Raw genomic sequence first — 15,731 nt, forward strand, 5'->3', positions numbered from 1 at the left:
CGACCGCGGCGCGCGTCGCCGCGACGCGCGCGCGCGCGCGACGCGCGAGGGCGACGACGATTCGCGACGACGATTCGACGCGGCGTCGTCGCCGCGCGTCTCGCGCCGAGGCGCGGCGCGGCGACGACGACGACGGCGCGAGCGGCGCGAGGGAGACGGCGCCCCGCGCGTCGGCGCAGGCGCGGGCGTCGGCGATGGACGCGGTGTGGGCGCGCGCGCACCCGAAGTACCTGCAGTCGGACGCGCTCGACGACGCGTTTTGCGACGAGATCGAGCGCGCGGACGACGTCGCGCGACGGCGGGACGCGGCGAAGATCGGGGCGTCGTCGCGGGAGGGCGGCGCGGGCGCGGCGGGCGACGAGGGGGCGGACGAGGCGGTGGATTACATTTGGACGGCGATTCGAGAGGAGGCGAGGCGAGACGCGGCGAGGGAGCCGATGCTGTCGAGCTCCCTGTACGCGAGCGTGCTCAGTCACGACACGCTGGAGCAGAGCTTGAGCTTCGTGTTGGCGAATAAGTTGGCGGACAGCACGCTGCTGCCGACGCAGCTGATGGAGATTTTTAACACGGTGCTGACGGAGGAGGAGGAGACGGCGGCGGGCGCGGAGCTGCGCGAGGCGGTGAGGGCGGACGTCGCGGCGTTCAAGGAACGAGATCCGGCGTGCGTGGGGTACTCGCACGCGTTGTTGTTGTTCAAGGGGTTTCACGCGCTGGAGTCGCATCGCATTCAGCACGCGCTGTGGAACCGCGGGCAGAGACTCATGGCGTTGGCGATGCAGAGTCGAATCTCCGCCGTGTTCTCGATGGACATTCATCCGGCGGCGCGGTTGGGGAAAGGGATCTTGATCGATCACGGCACGGGTGTGGTGATCGGTGAGACGTGCGTGATCGGAGACTCGGTGAGCATCTTGCAAGGCGTCACTCTGGGGGGCACCGGGAAGGCGGTCGGCGACCGTCATCCCAAAATCGAGTCGCACGTCTTGATCGGCGCGCACAGCACCGTGCTCGGGAACATCAAAGTCGAGCGCGGATCGATGATCAGTGCGGGGAGCTTAGTGTTGAAGCCCGTCGCGGCGCACACCATGGTCGCTGGCTCGCCCGCGAAGGTCGTGGGTAAGGTTCGCGACAGCAAACCGTCGCTCGTCATGGACCATCACATCACGCCCATGGCGCCGACGTTTTGCGACGACTTGGAAGAGGCGGTGCGTCGACAAGTGAGCGAGGAGAAAGAGAAGTGGACTCGCACGGCCGAAGATGAGGATCGAGTGCGCTCGCAAGTGATTTCCGCGGACGAGAAGAGGCGGCGAAGACGCGATCGAGGCAGTAGAAGCGGCGGCGATTCGTCGACGCGATGATCGAGTTGTAACAAATGAACAGTAAATGAATTCACAGCTGCGTTCGCGCACGCCAATCGGACCGACTAAAGAATGTGTGTTAATCGAACGGGTCGATGCGAGGATCGTGCTCGGTCGCGAGCGCCATCCCGGTGCACAAGCACGACGTGCACATAACCTTCGCCGTGCCGCTGCACGTCGGACAAATACATCTCGTGTTCGACGTCGGATCGATCAATCGCCCCGGGCGGTTGCTCGTCGAGCACTCCGCGCACTGTAAGTACCCACTCCCCTTGCAATACATGCAAATCTTCTTGCGCTGCTCTTTGACGTTTTGAATTTCGATGACGAAGAAGGCGGAAATCGCCCCCACGGCGCCGCCCGTGAACGAAGCCACGATCGGATCAACCTGCGCGAGCTGCGCGGGCAAGTGCACGCTATCTATGAACTCCGCGTACGACGTCCCGCCGAGCCCGAGTTTCACTTCCGCCATGGGTGCGATCAACCCTCCGAAGAGGAGCAAAAATCCCACCGCCGCGCCCCAATAAATCCGATAATCCTTCACGCTATCCTCCGTCAACACCGGGAATCCCGGGATCACGGACTCGAACTCCCGCGTCTCCTTCACCTCATCGTCGTCCAACCCGATCGTCTTCACGCGCTGCTGCACCCGCAACCGTCGCAACTCCTCCATCAACAAAAACAATCGCTGTCGGCGACTCTCGATGTTCTGCGCGATCTCCCCCGCCTGCATGTCCGCGAAATCCACCACACTGTTCCGCCCCTCGATGATGCAATAATTCTCCGGCAACGCTTGCGAATCAAAATCTCGCGCCTCGCCCTCCGCGTCGTCCTCCTCCGCGTCGTCGTTCGCCGCCGTCGTCGCCGCGCCCTCGCCTTCGCCCTCGCCGATCGCTCTGCGCGTCCCTCCCGCGCGCGTTCGCGCCCATTCCGCGCGCGCCGTCCGCGACGCTTTCGCGCGCATCCGCACTCGCGCGTTCACCGCCCCCGTTCGCGCGCGCATCGCGCATCGCGTCGTCGGCGTCGTCGCGCGCATGGCGCGACGCTTTTCGCCCTTTCGCGTCTTCTCGACGCCGTCGACGCGTCGTCGGGCCGCCGTTCGGCGTCGCGAGGCGGTCGGTCGGCGCGCGCGCTCGCGCGCTCGCGCTCGCGCGTCGCCGCGCGCGTCGGCGTCGGCTCGAGGCGCGCTGTGCGGCGTCGACGCGCGCGCGGGTTATCCGGAGCGGCCGTCGCCGCTGAACCCTAGCTAGGGTTTAGACGTATCCATCGCCGACGCCGTCGCCGCGACACGGCGACGCGCGCCGACCGCCCGACGCGCGCGCGCGACGCCGACGCGCGCGCGACGCTCGCGCCGACCGCCCGCGCGCGCCGACGCGCGCCGACGCGCCGACGCGCCGACGCGACGACGCGAAACGTCGCGATGACGGCGGCTCGGACGTCGTCGACGTCGGCGCGCGCGACGACGCGCGGGACGGCGACGGCGAGGCGCGGAAGAGCGCGACGCGGCGCGGAAGAGCGACGCGCGATCGCGCGGCGCGCGATGACGCGCGAGACGACGACGGGCGGGAGCGTGCGGGAGCGCGCGTCGGCGGCGAGCGCGAGGGTTCGGGACGCGGGCGCGAGCGTCGCGGACCGCGTGAAATGGTTGATCGCGCTCGCGCGAACGCGGGGCGGCGACGACGCGTGGCTGGACGAGGATGGGAGAAATGCGACGACGCGCGTGATGGGGTGCGCGTCGGCGAGCTGGATCGAGGCGGTGGTGGATGAGGCGAGCGGACGGGTGCGAGCGCGATGCGCGAGCGAGAGCGACGCGACTCGAGGATACGGAACGTTGTTGTGCGAGGCGTTGAGCGGTGGGACGGTGGATGAGTGCTTGGAGCTGGGAGATGATTTCGTGGACGCGATGGAGATCGGGATCGGGTCCAAGGTGGAGAAGTCGCGAACGAATGGGTTTAAGAATATGTTAGAGACGGCGAAGAAGCAGTTGCGAACGCTTCGAGCCGACGCCGGAGGGGATCCGTTTCCGAGCTTGATCGTCACCGCGGACGAAGTGCGATCGCGTGGATCGTTTGCGGCGTCGCAGGCGTCGTATTTGGAGCCCGATGCGGGCAAAGTGAAGGCTTTGGTCGAGGCGTTGTCGACGAAGAAGATCGGCATCGTGGCGCACTTTTACATGGATCCCGAGGTGCAAGGCATTTTGATGGCCGCAAAGGCGTCGTATCCGCACATCGCCATCAGCGATTCGCTCGTCATGGCGGATTTAGCGGTGAAGATGGTCGAGGACGGGTGCGAGACGATCGGGGTGTTGGGGGTGGATTTCATGTCTGAGAACGTTCGCGCCATCATCGACGAAGCCGGGCACGCGGACGCCAAGGTGTATCGCATGGCGGCGGAAGACATCGGATGCTCGCTCGCGGAAGCCGCACAGAGCGAAAGTTACGATAGCTATCTCGAAGATGCGAGTAAGACGAAGAACTCGGTGCACGTGATTTACATCAACACTGGTTTGGACACCAAGGCGGCGGCGAATGCGAAAATTCCCACCATCACGTGCACGTCTTCCAACGTCGTGGCGACGGTTTTGCAAGCCGCGGCGCAGATTCCCGACGTGCACGTATTTTACGGCCCCGATACGTACATGGGCGGGAACTTGGCCGAGCTCTTGCGTCGGATGACGACGTGGGACGACGAGGACATCAAGGCGATGCATCCGGCGCACGACAGAGAAACCGTCAAGGCGCTCTTGCCTCGTTTGAAGTACTTCAACGACGGCACGTGCATGGTGCACGACATGTTCGGCGAAGACGTTTGCAACACCGTGCGCGCGTTTTACGGCGATGCGTACCAAACCGCGCACTTTGAAGTTCCCGGAGAAATGTTCAAGCTCGCCATGGAGGCGAAGGATCGCGGGTTGGGCGTCGTCGGCTCGACGCAAAACATCTTGGATTACACGTGCGCGCGCGTGGACGAAGCCATCGAGCGCGCGCTTCCCGAAGGCGAACGTTTGCGATTCGTGCTCGGCACCGAGACTGGGATGGTGACGTCCATCGTGCGCGCGGTGCAGGCGCGTCTTCGCGCGGCGCGCGACGCGGGCGTTCGCGGCGTCGAAGCCGAAATCGTCTTCCCAGTTTCCGCCGACGCCATCACCGCCACGGGCGACGCGGAGATCCCTGTCGTGCCCGGCGTCGTCGCGGGCGAAGGGTGCTCGCTCGACGGCGGGTGCGCGTCTTGTCCGTACATGAAGATGAACTCGTACGACGCGTTGATGAAGATGTGCGACAAAATCGGCTCCGCCGCCGGCGAAGCCGTGCTCGCCGCGCAGGAGCCGCGCAAATACGAAAGCGCGGACGGCGCGGGTCCATCCATCGCATCGCAAGGATGCGTTCCGATCTTACACATGCGGCATTTCCAAAAGAACAAGACGTTTAGCGACGCGTTGGTCGAGGACATCACCACTCGTTAATCCTTCGTCTCCGCGCGCGCGGCGAATGGAATCAAACGGAATCAAAACAGTTGTCGAGAGTTGCAATACTACAATAAAGTGATAGCACCACCCATCGCCGTCGCGCACTTCCTACTCCTGCGCCCCCTTGACGCCGCGCGTGATGGGATCCTTCGCCACGCTCAAAAGCTCCAAGTCGAGCGTCACCGTCCCGTTCGCCGGGATCTCCATGACCTCGTTCGGCCCGTACGCGTACTCCGGCGGCACGATCATCCGTCGCACCGTCCCGACGCCCATGCCCTTGATCCCCTCGTTAAACGCCTGTATGAACGGTCCTCCCGGCTCTCCCGCGGGTTGCCCGACGGTGAATCCGATCGGCGTCCCTCCCGTGACGCCCGCGCCCTGCCTCGACGTCCCCACCGTCACCGACCGAAACTTCAAGTCGTAGTGCACCGCCACGCGCGCCCCCTTCGGCACGCCCCCCGTCGCGCCGCTCGCGCCCTGTAAATCGTAGTACAGTATCGGCGGGTTCGTTCCCGGGATCTGCGTCGCGTCGCGCGTCGTCAGTCTCGCCGTCGTCGTCGCGTTCGTTCGCGGCGTTCGTCGTCGTCGTCGTCTCGCGCACCGGCTGAAAGTTCTCGATCGGCACCCCTCCCGTGACGCCTCCCGAGAGTTTCGCGCGCGCCGCGCCCGGCGTCGCGACGAGCGCCAGCGCGGCGCCGACGAGCGCGTCGCGGCGTCGCGCGACGTCGCTCGATGCCGACGCGGACGCGCGCGGCCGCGTCTTCATCGCGCGTTCGCGTCGTCCTCGCGTCGCGCCGACGCGCGCGGGCGCGACGGCGCGTCGACAGCGCATGGCGTTCGCGCGCGCGCGCGCGCGGGGTCGCGGATCGGCGCGGTGGGACGCCCTCGCGTCGAGGAATGGCGACGATCGACGCGTCGAGCGCGGCGTCGAGCGCGCGCGAGCGGAAGAAACGCGCGCGACGCGTCGAAGGCGCGGCGATGGACGCGATGCGCGCGCGTGACATCGCTAAGAGGTGGCTAATTCGGGCGCGTCGCGGTCGTCGCGGTCGTCGTCGTCGCCGGGGCGAACGCGCTTGTTGGACGCGGGCTCGACGGCGAGATTTTCGGCGGAGGAAGAGCGGCGCGCGCTGTTGATCGTCCCGCGCTCGCGACGGAGCTTTCGACGCAATTCATCGTAACGCGCGTGATCCGACTTGCTCACCGAGGGTTGCACCTTCGTGAACGCCTCTTCGAAGTGCTTCGTCGTCACCGTCGGCGTCGATTCGAGCGTCATCGATTTCAACGCCGCCACGCACGCTTCGCGCACGAGCGCCGCCAAGTCGGCGCCGCTGAAGCCTTCGCACGATCGACCGAGCGCGATTTGATCCACGCGTACGTCTGGTGCGATGGGCGTTCGGCGCGTGAGCGTCTTCAAGATGGCGACTCGGCCGTCCGGCGGCGGCAACGGAACGTACAAGAGCTTGTCCAAGCGCCCGGGACGCAGCATCGCTGGATCGATCATGTCGGGTCGGTTCGTCGCCGCGATCAAGAACGTCGCGTTTCGCGCTTCGAGACCGTCCATCTCGGTGAGAAGTTGGTTCACGACGCGCTCGGCTGAGGTGTTGTCGCCGCCGCTTCCGCGACGCGGCGCCAGAGAATCCATCTCGTCAAAGAATAACACGCACGGGCTCGCACTTCGTGCGCGCTGGAACAGCGTCCGCACCGCGCGCTCGCTCTCACCGACGTACTTATTTAATAACTCTGGACCTTTGATGGATATGAAATTCGCCATCGCCTCGTTCGCCGTCGCCTTGGCGACGAGCGTTTTGCCGCACCCCGGTGGGCCGTAGAGCAAGACGCCCGTAGAGATGTTCAAACCCATCGCTTGGAATCGCTCGGGATGAGCGATGGGCTCAGCAATGGAGAACTTCAACTCTTCGCGAATTTCTGTGAGCGAGCCAACGTCGTCCCAAGTCACGTTCGGCGTCGTGGTGAAACCTTCGCGTTGCGCCGACGGTTGCACGCGCGTGAGCGCGAGGGAGAAATCTTCCATGGTGATTGCTAGATCCTCGAGTTCGTCCTCGGTGAGCGGACGCGGATCCGCTAAGCGACCAGTCGCGAGACGAGTGTCCCCCCCCAGTGCGGGCGCGACACCCTCGTCCATCGTCACATCCGCGCTCGCCCTTTCCTCGTCCTCGAGCTTTTTAAAGATGCGCGTGACCGCCGACGCGGCGGCTTCCTTGGCCAACGCCGATAAATCCGCGCCGACATAGCCGGGCGTTTTCTTTGCGATTTCGCGCAAGTCTAAATCTCCATTCAAGCGAAGCTTGGTCGCCTGCACTCGCAAAATGCGCTCTCGCGCGGCTTCGTCTGGAATGCCGAGCATGATTTCGCGATCAAAGCGTCCGGCGCGACGAAGCGCGGCGTCCATACCGTCCGGTCTATTCGTGGCGCCGATGACGGTGACGTGGCGACGACACCGCGCTAGTCGATCCACCTCGTCCGTGCCATCGATTGTTGATTGAAGATCGTCCATGGACGCTAACAGCTGGGCGACAATTCGACGTTCCATCTCTCGCTGCGCGCTCTCGCGCTTCGGGACGATTGCGTCGATCTCGTCGATGAAAATCAGCGACGGCGCGTGCGCGGCGGCGGACTGGAACAACTCACGTATCTTCGCTTCAGACTCGCCACTCATTCCACTCACAATCTCCGTGGCCGCTATGGAGAAGAAGGGCACTTTCGCCTCTTGCGCGATGGCGTGCGCCAACGTCGTCTTGCCGCAACCCGGCGGGCCGTGAAGCAACACCCCGCGCGGCGGATCGACCCCGAGCCATGCGTACAACTCGGGATGCATCAAAGGGCACAGTATGAGCTCCTTGATGTCCTTCAGCGAGTCCTCGATCCCGCCTAAATCCGACAACTTCACCGAGCGAGGCGACGTCATTTGCGCAAACGCCTTCGCGCTCGTCGTTCGTCCAAACTCATCCTCATCCAAACTCTCACTGTCGCTGTCTCGGTCACCCTTCCGCTTGCGACGATGCCCCTTACCTTTTTTCCCTCGCTTCTTATCCTTGCTTTTCTCCAGGCGTTCGATTTTCATTCCGCGCTCGTTCAGCTTCACCTCGTGACCGCGCGACTTCGCCTCCGCCACCGCCCGCACCGCGCGTTCGTGCGCTGACTCTTCCTCCTTCACCGCCTTAGACCCGGACGCGCTCGCTTTCGCCTCCGCTTCCAACTTCAACGCCCGCTGCGCGGCCGCCGCGACGACCTCCGGCGCCGCGAACGCCGCCGTCGTCGCCGCCTCGTCGCCGCCGTCCATCCCGTTCTCATCCCTCTCGATCGCCCCATTCTCGTCGCTCGTCCCGTCCGAGCTCGTCGCTTCACTCGTGCTCGTCTCGGAATCATCGCTATCTTCGTGATCGCTCGAGCCTTCGCCGTCCATTCGACTAAATTTCTCGTCGTCGCCGTTCCCGTCGTCGCCGTTCCCGTCGTCGCACCGCCCGCGCGCGCGCGCCTCCGCCATCGCGCGCTCCACCGCCTTACGAAACGGATTGACGGGTTTGCGCGCGTACTGCCTGTACTGCGAGCGCAGGTACTGCGCGCACGCGTCGACGTCGCGCAATGCGTTGAGGCCGCCGCCGGCGCTCGACCGCGCGAACGCCTCGACGCGCGGCAGCAACAGCGGGTCGCTCGTGACGTACGACGACGACACCCCACCGCGGAGCTTCGCGGGGCGCGCGTTGGGCATGGCGCGCGCGGACGAGGCGGCGAGGCGGGCAATGGGGCGCGAGGGTGATGATTCGGCAAAAATCTCGAGGCGGCGACGCGAGGCGAGCTAGAATGTGTCGATGTCAGAATTTCAAGAAAGAATATCACGCTTCGCTGACGTTGCCGAGCAAGCTCATGCCGGACCTGTCTTCGATTTCCTCGAACCCGATTCCTCGCGGCGGGTTGGGGGGGATCTCGCCGAGCAAGTCGCGGCGGTCGAGGATGATTTCCAAATCTTTGTCGGAGATGTTGGCGGACTGCGGTGAATCCTCGTCGTTGGCGCCGGTTTCGCCCTTGAGGAGAGCCATGAGTTCGTCAGCGCCGAAAGCGCGACCGTCGTCGTTTTTCTCTTGTTTGAACCCGCCGTTGGTGACGACGAGCTTCTCGAGAGCGAGCTTGGAGGCGGCTTTTTTGAGCATTTTTCCTTCGACGGATTTCGCCGTGGCCAAGCGGTAGACGTGCACGGGCTTGGTTTGACCGATTCTGTGCACGCGATCCATCGCTTGCAAATCTTGATGCGGGTTCCAATCGCTGTCGTAAATGATAACGGTGTCACCGCCCGTGAGGTTGATGCCTAATCCTCCCGCGCGGGTCGAGAGCAAAAAGATGCCGTACTTCGGGTCTTCGTTGAATCGAGCGATGAACTCGCGACGGTCGTCTTGTTTCACCGAGCCGTCGATTCTGCACACCGGTTCGCCGCGCTGTTGGAAAAATGATTCGAGCAAGTCGAGCATGCGCGTCATCTGAGAAAAGATCAACACCTTGTGTCCGCGCGCGCGCAGGCGCGTCATCAACCTATCGAGGAGCTGCATCTTCCCGCACTGTTCCACGAGTTCGTCCGCGGAGGGGAACATGATGGATCCGTCCAGACCGCCGGTGATCAAATCCGGGTGGTTGCAGTTTTTCCGCAGTTGCATGAGCATGTTGTTCACAGCGGTGTGACCGACGGGAATGTGGCTGTTGCCCGCGAATTTCGTCAGCATCTCGGTGATGGTTTTGTTCACCAACGCGTCGTTGAACTCTTTTTGCTTTGGAACCATTTGCGCGTACAAAAGAATCTCCTTCTTGCGCGGAAGCGAAAGCTCGACGTCGCCCTTTAATCGGCGCAACAAAAATGGTCGCAAAATACCGTGCAACTTGCTCACGACGCGCGCGCGATGCTCTTGTTCATTCTTATCGACCACCTCCTGCTCTTGCGATTCGTCGTTCCCGATGTTGTCGGCAAAGTCAAACCAAGATTGGAACTGCGACAGCGAACTGAAGACGTCTGGGAGCAAAAAGTGCAAAAGCGACCAAAGCTCGGGCAAGTTGTTCTGGAGCGGCGTGCCGGTGAGCAACAACTTGTTCGCGGTGGGAATGTACTTGAGCTCGCGAATGAGCTTGCAGTCAAAGTTTTTCAATCTGTGACCTTCGTCCACGACCAAGTACTTGAAGTTGTACTTGGCCAAAAACTTGCGATCGGCCATGACGACTTCGTACGAGGTGACGATGACGGGGAAATCGGGTTTGATCGGCGTCGACGTCGGCAAGAATTCGATTCGCTTCTCCGCGCGTTCTTGCCTCGTGCCGTGGTACAAAAGCACGGGAATCGACGGCGTCCAACGTTGAAACTCGCTCACCCAATTGCTCAGCGTCGATAACGGACCGATGACGAGATACGGTCCCAACACGCCCTTCGATCGCAAGTGCGATAAAAAACCAATCGTCTGCACCGTCTTCCCGAGACCCATCTGGTCCGCCAAGATTCCGTTCAAGCCGTTTTGATATAAAGAAATCATCCAATTCACCCCCTTGAGCTGATAATCCCGCATCGAACCGCCCTCCATGAGCGGCAGCATCTTTCTCGTCGCCTCCAACTCCTCGCTCTCGCTCATCTTTTTCCGCTTCTTCGTCGCCTTCGCCTTGTCCCCATCCTTCCCGTGCTCGTCCTCCAGCGTGTCCATCTGCTCGCTCAAAAACTGCGAATAAATCGTCGTCTGATCCAGCAGCGCGTCCAACTGTTTAAACTTTTTATCGTCCAACTTCGTCGTCCCGCTCGCCGCCGCGCTCGCGTCCTCGCTCGCGCCCTTCCCGCCGCCCTTCCCGCTCGGCGACGCCACGCGCGCCTTCTGCAGCTCCGCCTCCGCCTCGATCGCGTGCGCCTCGATCCCCGTCAGCGCCGACGCCGTCAGATCATCGTACGATTCCTCCGCGTCCGCGTTCACTCGCACCAGCCCCCCCCCGGCGCCGTCGTCGTCGTCGCCGTCCCGTTCCGTCGTCGTCATCATCTTTTCCCGCGCATCTCCCCCCGCGTCGTCGTCCTCGCGCGCGCTCTTCGCCGCGCCTTCGCCCGCGATCGGCGACGACGCCTTGCGTCGCTTCGCCCCGTTCGGCGCCATCGTCGCGCCGTCGCGTCGCGTCGCGTCGCGTCGCGGCGTCGCGCGCGCGTTTGACGTCGACAGCCGACGTCGATCGTTCGAAACGCGCGCGCGCCCGTAATGTTCGCGCCTTTGGATCGTCGCGGCGGTCGCGGTCGCGGGCACGAAAACGCGTATTGTATGCGTTTTTCGTGCATTGTTGTCGATGTTTGTACTTTTTTTATCCGACTGTCCGACTGTCCGAACGATGATTCAAAATCCACCGGCCCCGCGCGTCAGAGGTCGTCGGATCGATCGAACGCGCGCGCGCGCGCGTCGAGCGAACGAGCGCGCGCGTCGCGGACGCGGACGATGTCGACGATGTCGATGATGCCGATCGCGTCGACGTCGGCGCGAACGACGCGAACGCGCGCGCGCGCGCCGAGAACGACGCAGACGCGGGCGCCGCGGATGAAGATGGGGCGGGCGACGCGAGCGACGACGCGGACGCGGGCGATCGCGAACGAGGCGCAGACGAGCGAGGAGTTGAACTTTTGGGGGAAGATGCGACAGGCGTATCGAATCTTTTTCCCGCCGAGCGCGGAGGAGAACGCGCGGAACGAGGCGAAGAAGCGCCTGCGAATGATTCTCGTCGCCGATCGGTGCACGATGAGCGAGAGCTCGATGGACGAGATGAAGGCGAAGATAATGACCGTGGTCGGGGAATTCGTGGACGTGGACGATTCGCAGGAGGTGGACGTGAGCATGAACACGGATGAGGAGTTGGGGACGATGTACGCGGTGTCGATTCCGGTGAAGCGCGTCAAGGCGGAGTACGACGCGGAGAACGACGCGTACATGTTGGGGGCGCAGTTCGTGTACGACGACGAGAACGTGTGGGACGACGAATGATTAATTTTACTCGCGCATCGAGCGACGGGCGACGGACGGCGCGCGCGCGACGCGCGTCGATCGAGGCGACCGCGACCATTGTAAGCAAATCAAACGACAGACGGACCGCGTCACTTCGCCTCGCGATGTCCGACGCGCGCGCGGCGTCGGGGCTCGACCCCAAAACGTGGGCCGGCGCCTTCGACTGCGCGCGGTGCGCGCGCAAGCGCCTGCCCGCGATCGAATTCAGCAAAAAGGCGCTGCTCAGGATGCGCGAGCGCGGCGACGATGCCGGGACGTGCAAGGCGTGCGTCGACGCCGAGGCCGCGATCGAGCGCGCGCGCGCGAGGGAGAGCGCGAGCGCCGTCGACGACGACGCGGACGCGACGTGCGCGGCGTGCGGGGCGACGAAACCGGCGAGCGCGTTCTCGAAGACGCAGCGGCGCGGCGCGGCGCCGCGGTGCGGCGAGTGCGTCGACGCCGCGGCGAGGGACGACGCGGCGCGCGGCGCCGCGGCGCTGGCGAAATCGTTGGAATCGGCGAGGGTCGACGCCGCGAGGGTCGGGGCGACGCTGGGGGATCACGTGCGAGAGACGAATCTGGACGCGGAGGCGGTGACGGGGTTGCGGGCGAAGTTCGTCGGCGCGCGGGGACGCGGACGCGGGCGAGGACGGTCGGCGAATCCGAACTCCATGCTCGGCCGAGGGGGGCGGAAGTGAGCGCGACGCGATGATAGTGACTAGCTAGCTCTATTCTAGAAGATTGCAACGTTGTTCGTTTTGCTAATGATTGCGCGCGGGCTATTCGTCTCGCGCCCAGACGTCGCTGTAGACTCCGGGACGCGAGCTCTTCGGCGGATTGGCGCGACGACGAATGTACGGCCCGCTCGATCTGAACCGACCGGTGCCGTCGTCGGGGAGCGCTAAAGCGACGTCACCGATGAGCGGGGTCGCAGCCTCGGTCCTGTCGGTGCGACGTCGATTGAATGAAATGGTTGAATCGTCGTCGTCGTTGACGCTGTACGAAAACGCCTTGACGGGCTTGTGCGTCGCCGTGCCGAATTCGTCGGCATGTGTGATGTACAAGTCTTCATCGAACGCCAAAAGATCGACGTCTTCGTCTTCGTCGTCGCCGTCTATGATGCCGTAATCATCGACGTCCCGGTTGAACGCGCGACGAAGCGTGCACACGCTCGCCGCGACGAACGTGATCAACACGACGACGGAAAAAGACAGGAAACGCCAGACATCCGCGTTGACCTGCGCCGAGGCGCGCTTGTACACTCGAACGTAGTCGACGTAATGAAACATGTCATCGTCGCACTGATTGAGCGCCGCAGGCATGCCGAACGGCGACACCGCGGTGTTCAGGATGAGATAAAACGGCCATCGCGGAATGATGGGCACATTAAAGCGCGTCAAGTGATGCACGGGATGACCGTCGACGGTGAACGTCAAGCTATCCTTCGACCACTCCACCGCATACGTGTGGAAATCCGCGCTGAAATCGATCGCGGGGTCCATCATGGGCGGGTACGCGCTTCGCGAGAAGCCTTCGGCGCCGCACTCCGCCTTTGGGGCGAAATGATATCCCGATTCCACCGTTCCCGCACGCGTCCCGGGCCCGCCCAAACCTCTGCCGTACGACTGCATGATGTCAATTTGCCCGCCAAGCGGCCAGCACGCGCGCTTCGGCACGCTCTTCTCGGGGTCAGGTAACATCCAGTGCTGCGGCCAAACGCCCGGACACTTGGACTCGGGAATCTTCGCGCGAATCTCAACTCGCCCGTACGTTTGCGTGAACGCCTCTTTCGTGTCCACCCAGCACGACAGGAACGGATACTGATCACCGCGACCACGATGACCCACGGCACCTCCGTGTGGCGTCGCGGCAGTGCGCACGCCTCGCTGACGCCGCGTCCCGATGACGAGCGCGCCGTCGACGACTTTACACATCTCGGGAACGTAAAACTGTTGCTGTCCGCCGTGTCGCTCTAAACCTGGCGCGCTCTCGTTCACCTTCGGTCGCCATTTCGATAAATCTAACGCATCACCGTCGAACTCGTCGCTGAACGTCAACTCCCATCCCGGCTGTCTCGCGTCCTTCGACGAGGCGCCCTTCGTCGACCCCGGCACGCTTTGCGGAAACCCACGTCGAGGGGTCGCGCCCGCGCGCCGCCGCGCCGCCGCGCGCTCTTTTATCGCCGCCGCGTTCGCTGGCGGTCGAGTCGGCATCGTTCTCGCCGCCGACGGCGCGTCTTCTTCCCCTCCCGTCGCGCCGTCGCCCGCGCCGGCGAGCGCGTCTCTCGCGCGACGCAGCGCCTCGTCTGGATCCTCCAACGCCCCCAGCGCCGCCTCATCGCGTTCTCTGCGCATTCGCGCCCGTCTAATTTTCATCATCTGTCGCTTCGTCGGCGCCCTCGCGCCCAACCGCGCCGTCGAACCGCCCGCGTCGTCTTCGTCCTCCTCCTCGTCCTCGTACGCCTCCTCGTCCTCGTCCTCGTCCGCCCCGTACATCTCGTCCGGATCGTCCGGCGCCTCGTCCTCGACGATCCTGCGCATCAACGCGTCGTCCATCGTCCCGAACCGCGTCCCCGCGCTCGCGTCGACGTACCCCGGCGCGTCGCCCGCGTCGTCCCGCGCGTTGGGTGTTGCGTCTCGCGTCGTCCCGTCCCCGCCCGCGCCTTCGCCCGTCGCGCGTCCCGATCGCGCCCTCGCGAGCGTCGCGAGCGTCACCGCGCACATCGCCGCCCGCGCGCGACGCGACGTCGCGCCGCGCGTCGCGCGCCGCGATCGGCGCCGCGTCGAATGCGCGGCGTCCATCGCCTCGCGCGCGTCGTCCCGCGTCGACGTCGTCGCCGTCGGTCGCCGCGCGCCGCCGCGCGCGTCGCCGCCGTCGCGCGTCACGCGCGCGACGTCGCCGTGTGTCGCGCGCCGCGCCGCGCGACCGACGACCGACGCCGCGCGCGGGATGTTGGCGCCGCGCATAAAACCAATCGCGCGATTCGTTCGCATCGCGCGCGCGTTTTACCCCATCATCGCGCGTTCGCGTTCGCCGACCCCGCGACGCGCGTAAATTCCGAGATGGGCGTCGCGAGGCGCGGAATGCGCGATCACCGATCGACGGCGTCGATGACCGATCGTGGGAATCGCGGTTACGGGCGCGACGCGCGATCGCGGAATTCACGCGCGCGCCGGCGCGAACCCCGCGGGGCGACCGGCGGCACATCGTCGCGCGTCGCGGAGCACTCAGGACGCTCTTAAGAAGGCAACGCGCGAGGATAAAATCATGGCTCCGAAGCAAGGATCGAAGAAGGCGGCCGAGGGCATCAACGCGCGACTGCAGATCGTCATGCGATCGGGGCGGTACACGCTCGGGTACAAGCAGTGCCTGAAGACGCTGCGCAAGGGACAGTCGAAGCTCGTGCTGATCTCGAACAACTGCCCGGCGCTGCGCAAGAGCGAGATCGAGTACTACGCGATGTTGGCGAAGACCGGGGTGCATCACTACGCCGGAAGTGCGTGCGCGAGGCGACGCGATTCGACGCGATGCGACGCGCGAGGACGGGGGGGTGGAAAACCCTAAAGACGGCGACGACGCGCGAGAGACTGACGAAGACGACGAACGCGTCGCGTGAACAGATAACGTCGATCTCGGCACGGCGTGCGGTCGATACTACCGCGTGTCTTGCATGTCGATCACCGATCCGGGCGACTCCGACATCGTCAAGGCGGTGCCGGAGGAGTAAACGCGCGAAGCCGTTCGGCGACGCGCGGGCGATTCTTCGGACGATGATTGGTTCGGGCGATCGCGACGCGATCGACGTCGCGAGTTTGCTTGTAATAGATCATCGACTCGCTTCGAGAGTTATTTTAAATCGGTCAAACGTCGCGGGTGGTGATGAAACTCTGTATCTGGTCTTCTTTCCACTGA

The 15,731-nt window shown here is 64.3% G+C and overlaps 10 protein-coding genes across 10 annotated transcripts; 4 read left to right on the forward strand and 6 right to left on the reverse strand.

The window, feature by feature from the left end:
* Positions 1-368: 368 nt before the first annotated feature.
* On the forward strand, positions 369-1,163 carry OSTLU_5580 (predicted protein; the record flags this gene model as incomplete). Its single annotated transcript, XM_001421867.1, has 1 exon — positions 369-1,163. A coding segment is annotated over one exon (795 nt), but the record flags the coding sequence as incomplete, so codon positions are not given.
* Positions 1,164-1,434: 271 nt separating this feature from the next.
* OSTLU_89440 (predicted protein) lies at positions 1,435-2,319 on the reverse strand (the record flags this gene model as incomplete). Its single annotated transcript, XM_001421995.1, has 1 exon — positions 1,435-2,319. One exon carries the CDS (start codon positions 2,317-2,319, stop codon positions 1,435-1,437), a length of 885 nt encoding a protein of 294 aa, XP_001422032.1.
* Positions 2,320-3,078: 759 nt separating this feature from the next.
* OSTLU_28143 (predicted protein) lies at positions 3,079-4,818 on the forward strand (the record flags this gene model as incomplete). The annotated part of the gene is made up of 1 exon (XM_001421868.1): positions 3,079-4,818. The coding sequence occupies one exon, from the start codon at positions 3,079-3,081 to the stop codon at positions 4,816-4,818; it is 1,740 nt and encodes a 579-aa protein (XP_001421905.1).
* A 111-nt stretch (positions 4,819-4,929) lies between these two features.
* Positions 4,930-5,587, reverse strand: FBP16-4 (peptidyl-prolyl cis-trans isomerase, FKBP-type; the record flags this gene model as incomplete). Its single annotated transcript, XM_001421996.1, has 2 exons — positions 4,930-5,340; positions 5,423-5,587. The coding sequence occupies 2 exons, from the start codon at positions 5,585-5,587 to the stop codon at positions 4,930-4,932; spliced, it is 576 nt and encodes a 191-aa protein (XP_001422033.1).
* A 240-nt stretch (positions 5,588-5,827) lies between these two features.
* Positions 5,828-7,903, reverse strand: OSTLU_37691 (predicted protein; the record flags this gene model as incomplete). The annotated part of the gene is made up of 1 exon (XM_001421997.1): positions 5,828-7,903. The coding sequence occupies one exon, from the start codon at positions 7,901-7,903 to the stop codon at positions 5,828-5,830; it is 2,076 nt and encodes a 691-aa protein (XP_001422034.1).
* Positions 7,904-8,675: 772 nt separating this feature from the next.
* Positions 8,676-10,445, reverse strand: CHR3504 (predicted protein; the record flags this gene model as incomplete). Its single annotated transcript, XM_001421998.1, has 1 exon — positions 8,676-10,445. One exon carries the CDS (start codon positions 10,443-10,445, stop codon positions 8,676-8,678), a length of 1,770 nt encoding a protein of 589 aa, XP_001422035.1.
* A 124-nt stretch (positions 10,446-10,569) lies between these two features.
* OSTLU_18573 (predicted protein) lies at positions 10,570-10,949 on the reverse strand (the record flags this gene model as incomplete). Its single annotated transcript, XM_001421999.1, has 1 exon — positions 10,570-10,949. A coding segment is annotated over one exon (380 nt), but the record flags the coding sequence as incomplete, so codon positions are not given.
* A 429-nt stretch (positions 10,950-11,378) lies between these two features.
* Positions 11,379-11,819, forward strand: OSTLU_28147 (predicted protein; the record flags this gene model as incomplete). Its single annotated transcript, XM_001421869.1, has 1 exon — positions 11,379-11,819. The coding sequence occupies one exon, from the start codon at positions 11,379-11,381 to the stop codon at positions 11,817-11,819; it is 441 nt and encodes a 146-aa protein (XP_001421906.1).
* A 779-nt stretch (positions 11,820-12,598) lies between these two features.
* On the reverse strand, positions 12,599-14,032 carry OSTLU_89444 (predicted protein; the record flags this gene model as incomplete). The annotated part of the gene is made up of 1 exon (XM_001422000.1): positions 12,599-14,032. One exon carries the CDS (start codon positions 14,030-14,032, stop codon positions 12,599-12,601), a length of 1,434 nt encoding a protein of 477 aa, XP_001422037.1.
* Positions 14,033-15,086: 1,054 nt separating this feature from the next.
* RPL30 (Ribosomal protein L30, component of cytosolic 80S ribosome and 60S large subunit) lies at positions 15,087-15,546 on the forward strand (the record flags this gene model as incomplete). The annotated part of the gene is made up of 2 exons (XM_001421870.1): positions 15,087-15,315; positions 15,440-15,546. 2 exons carry the CDS (start codon positions 15,087-15,089, stop codon positions 15,544-15,546), a joined length of 336 nt encoding a protein of 111 aa, XP_001421907.1.
* Between the last annotated feature and the right edge of the window lie 185 nt (positions 15,547-15,731).

The sequence above is a fragment of the Ostreococcus lucimarinus genome, chromosome 16 (assembly GCF_000092065.1).
Source record: "Ostreococcus lucimarinus CCE9901 chromosome 16, complete sequence".
Classification (NCBI taxonomy): domain Eukaryota; kingdom Viridiplantae; phylum Chlorophyta; class Mamiellophyceae; order Mamiellales; family Bathycoccaceae; genus Ostreococcus; species Ostreococcus sp. 'lucimarinus'.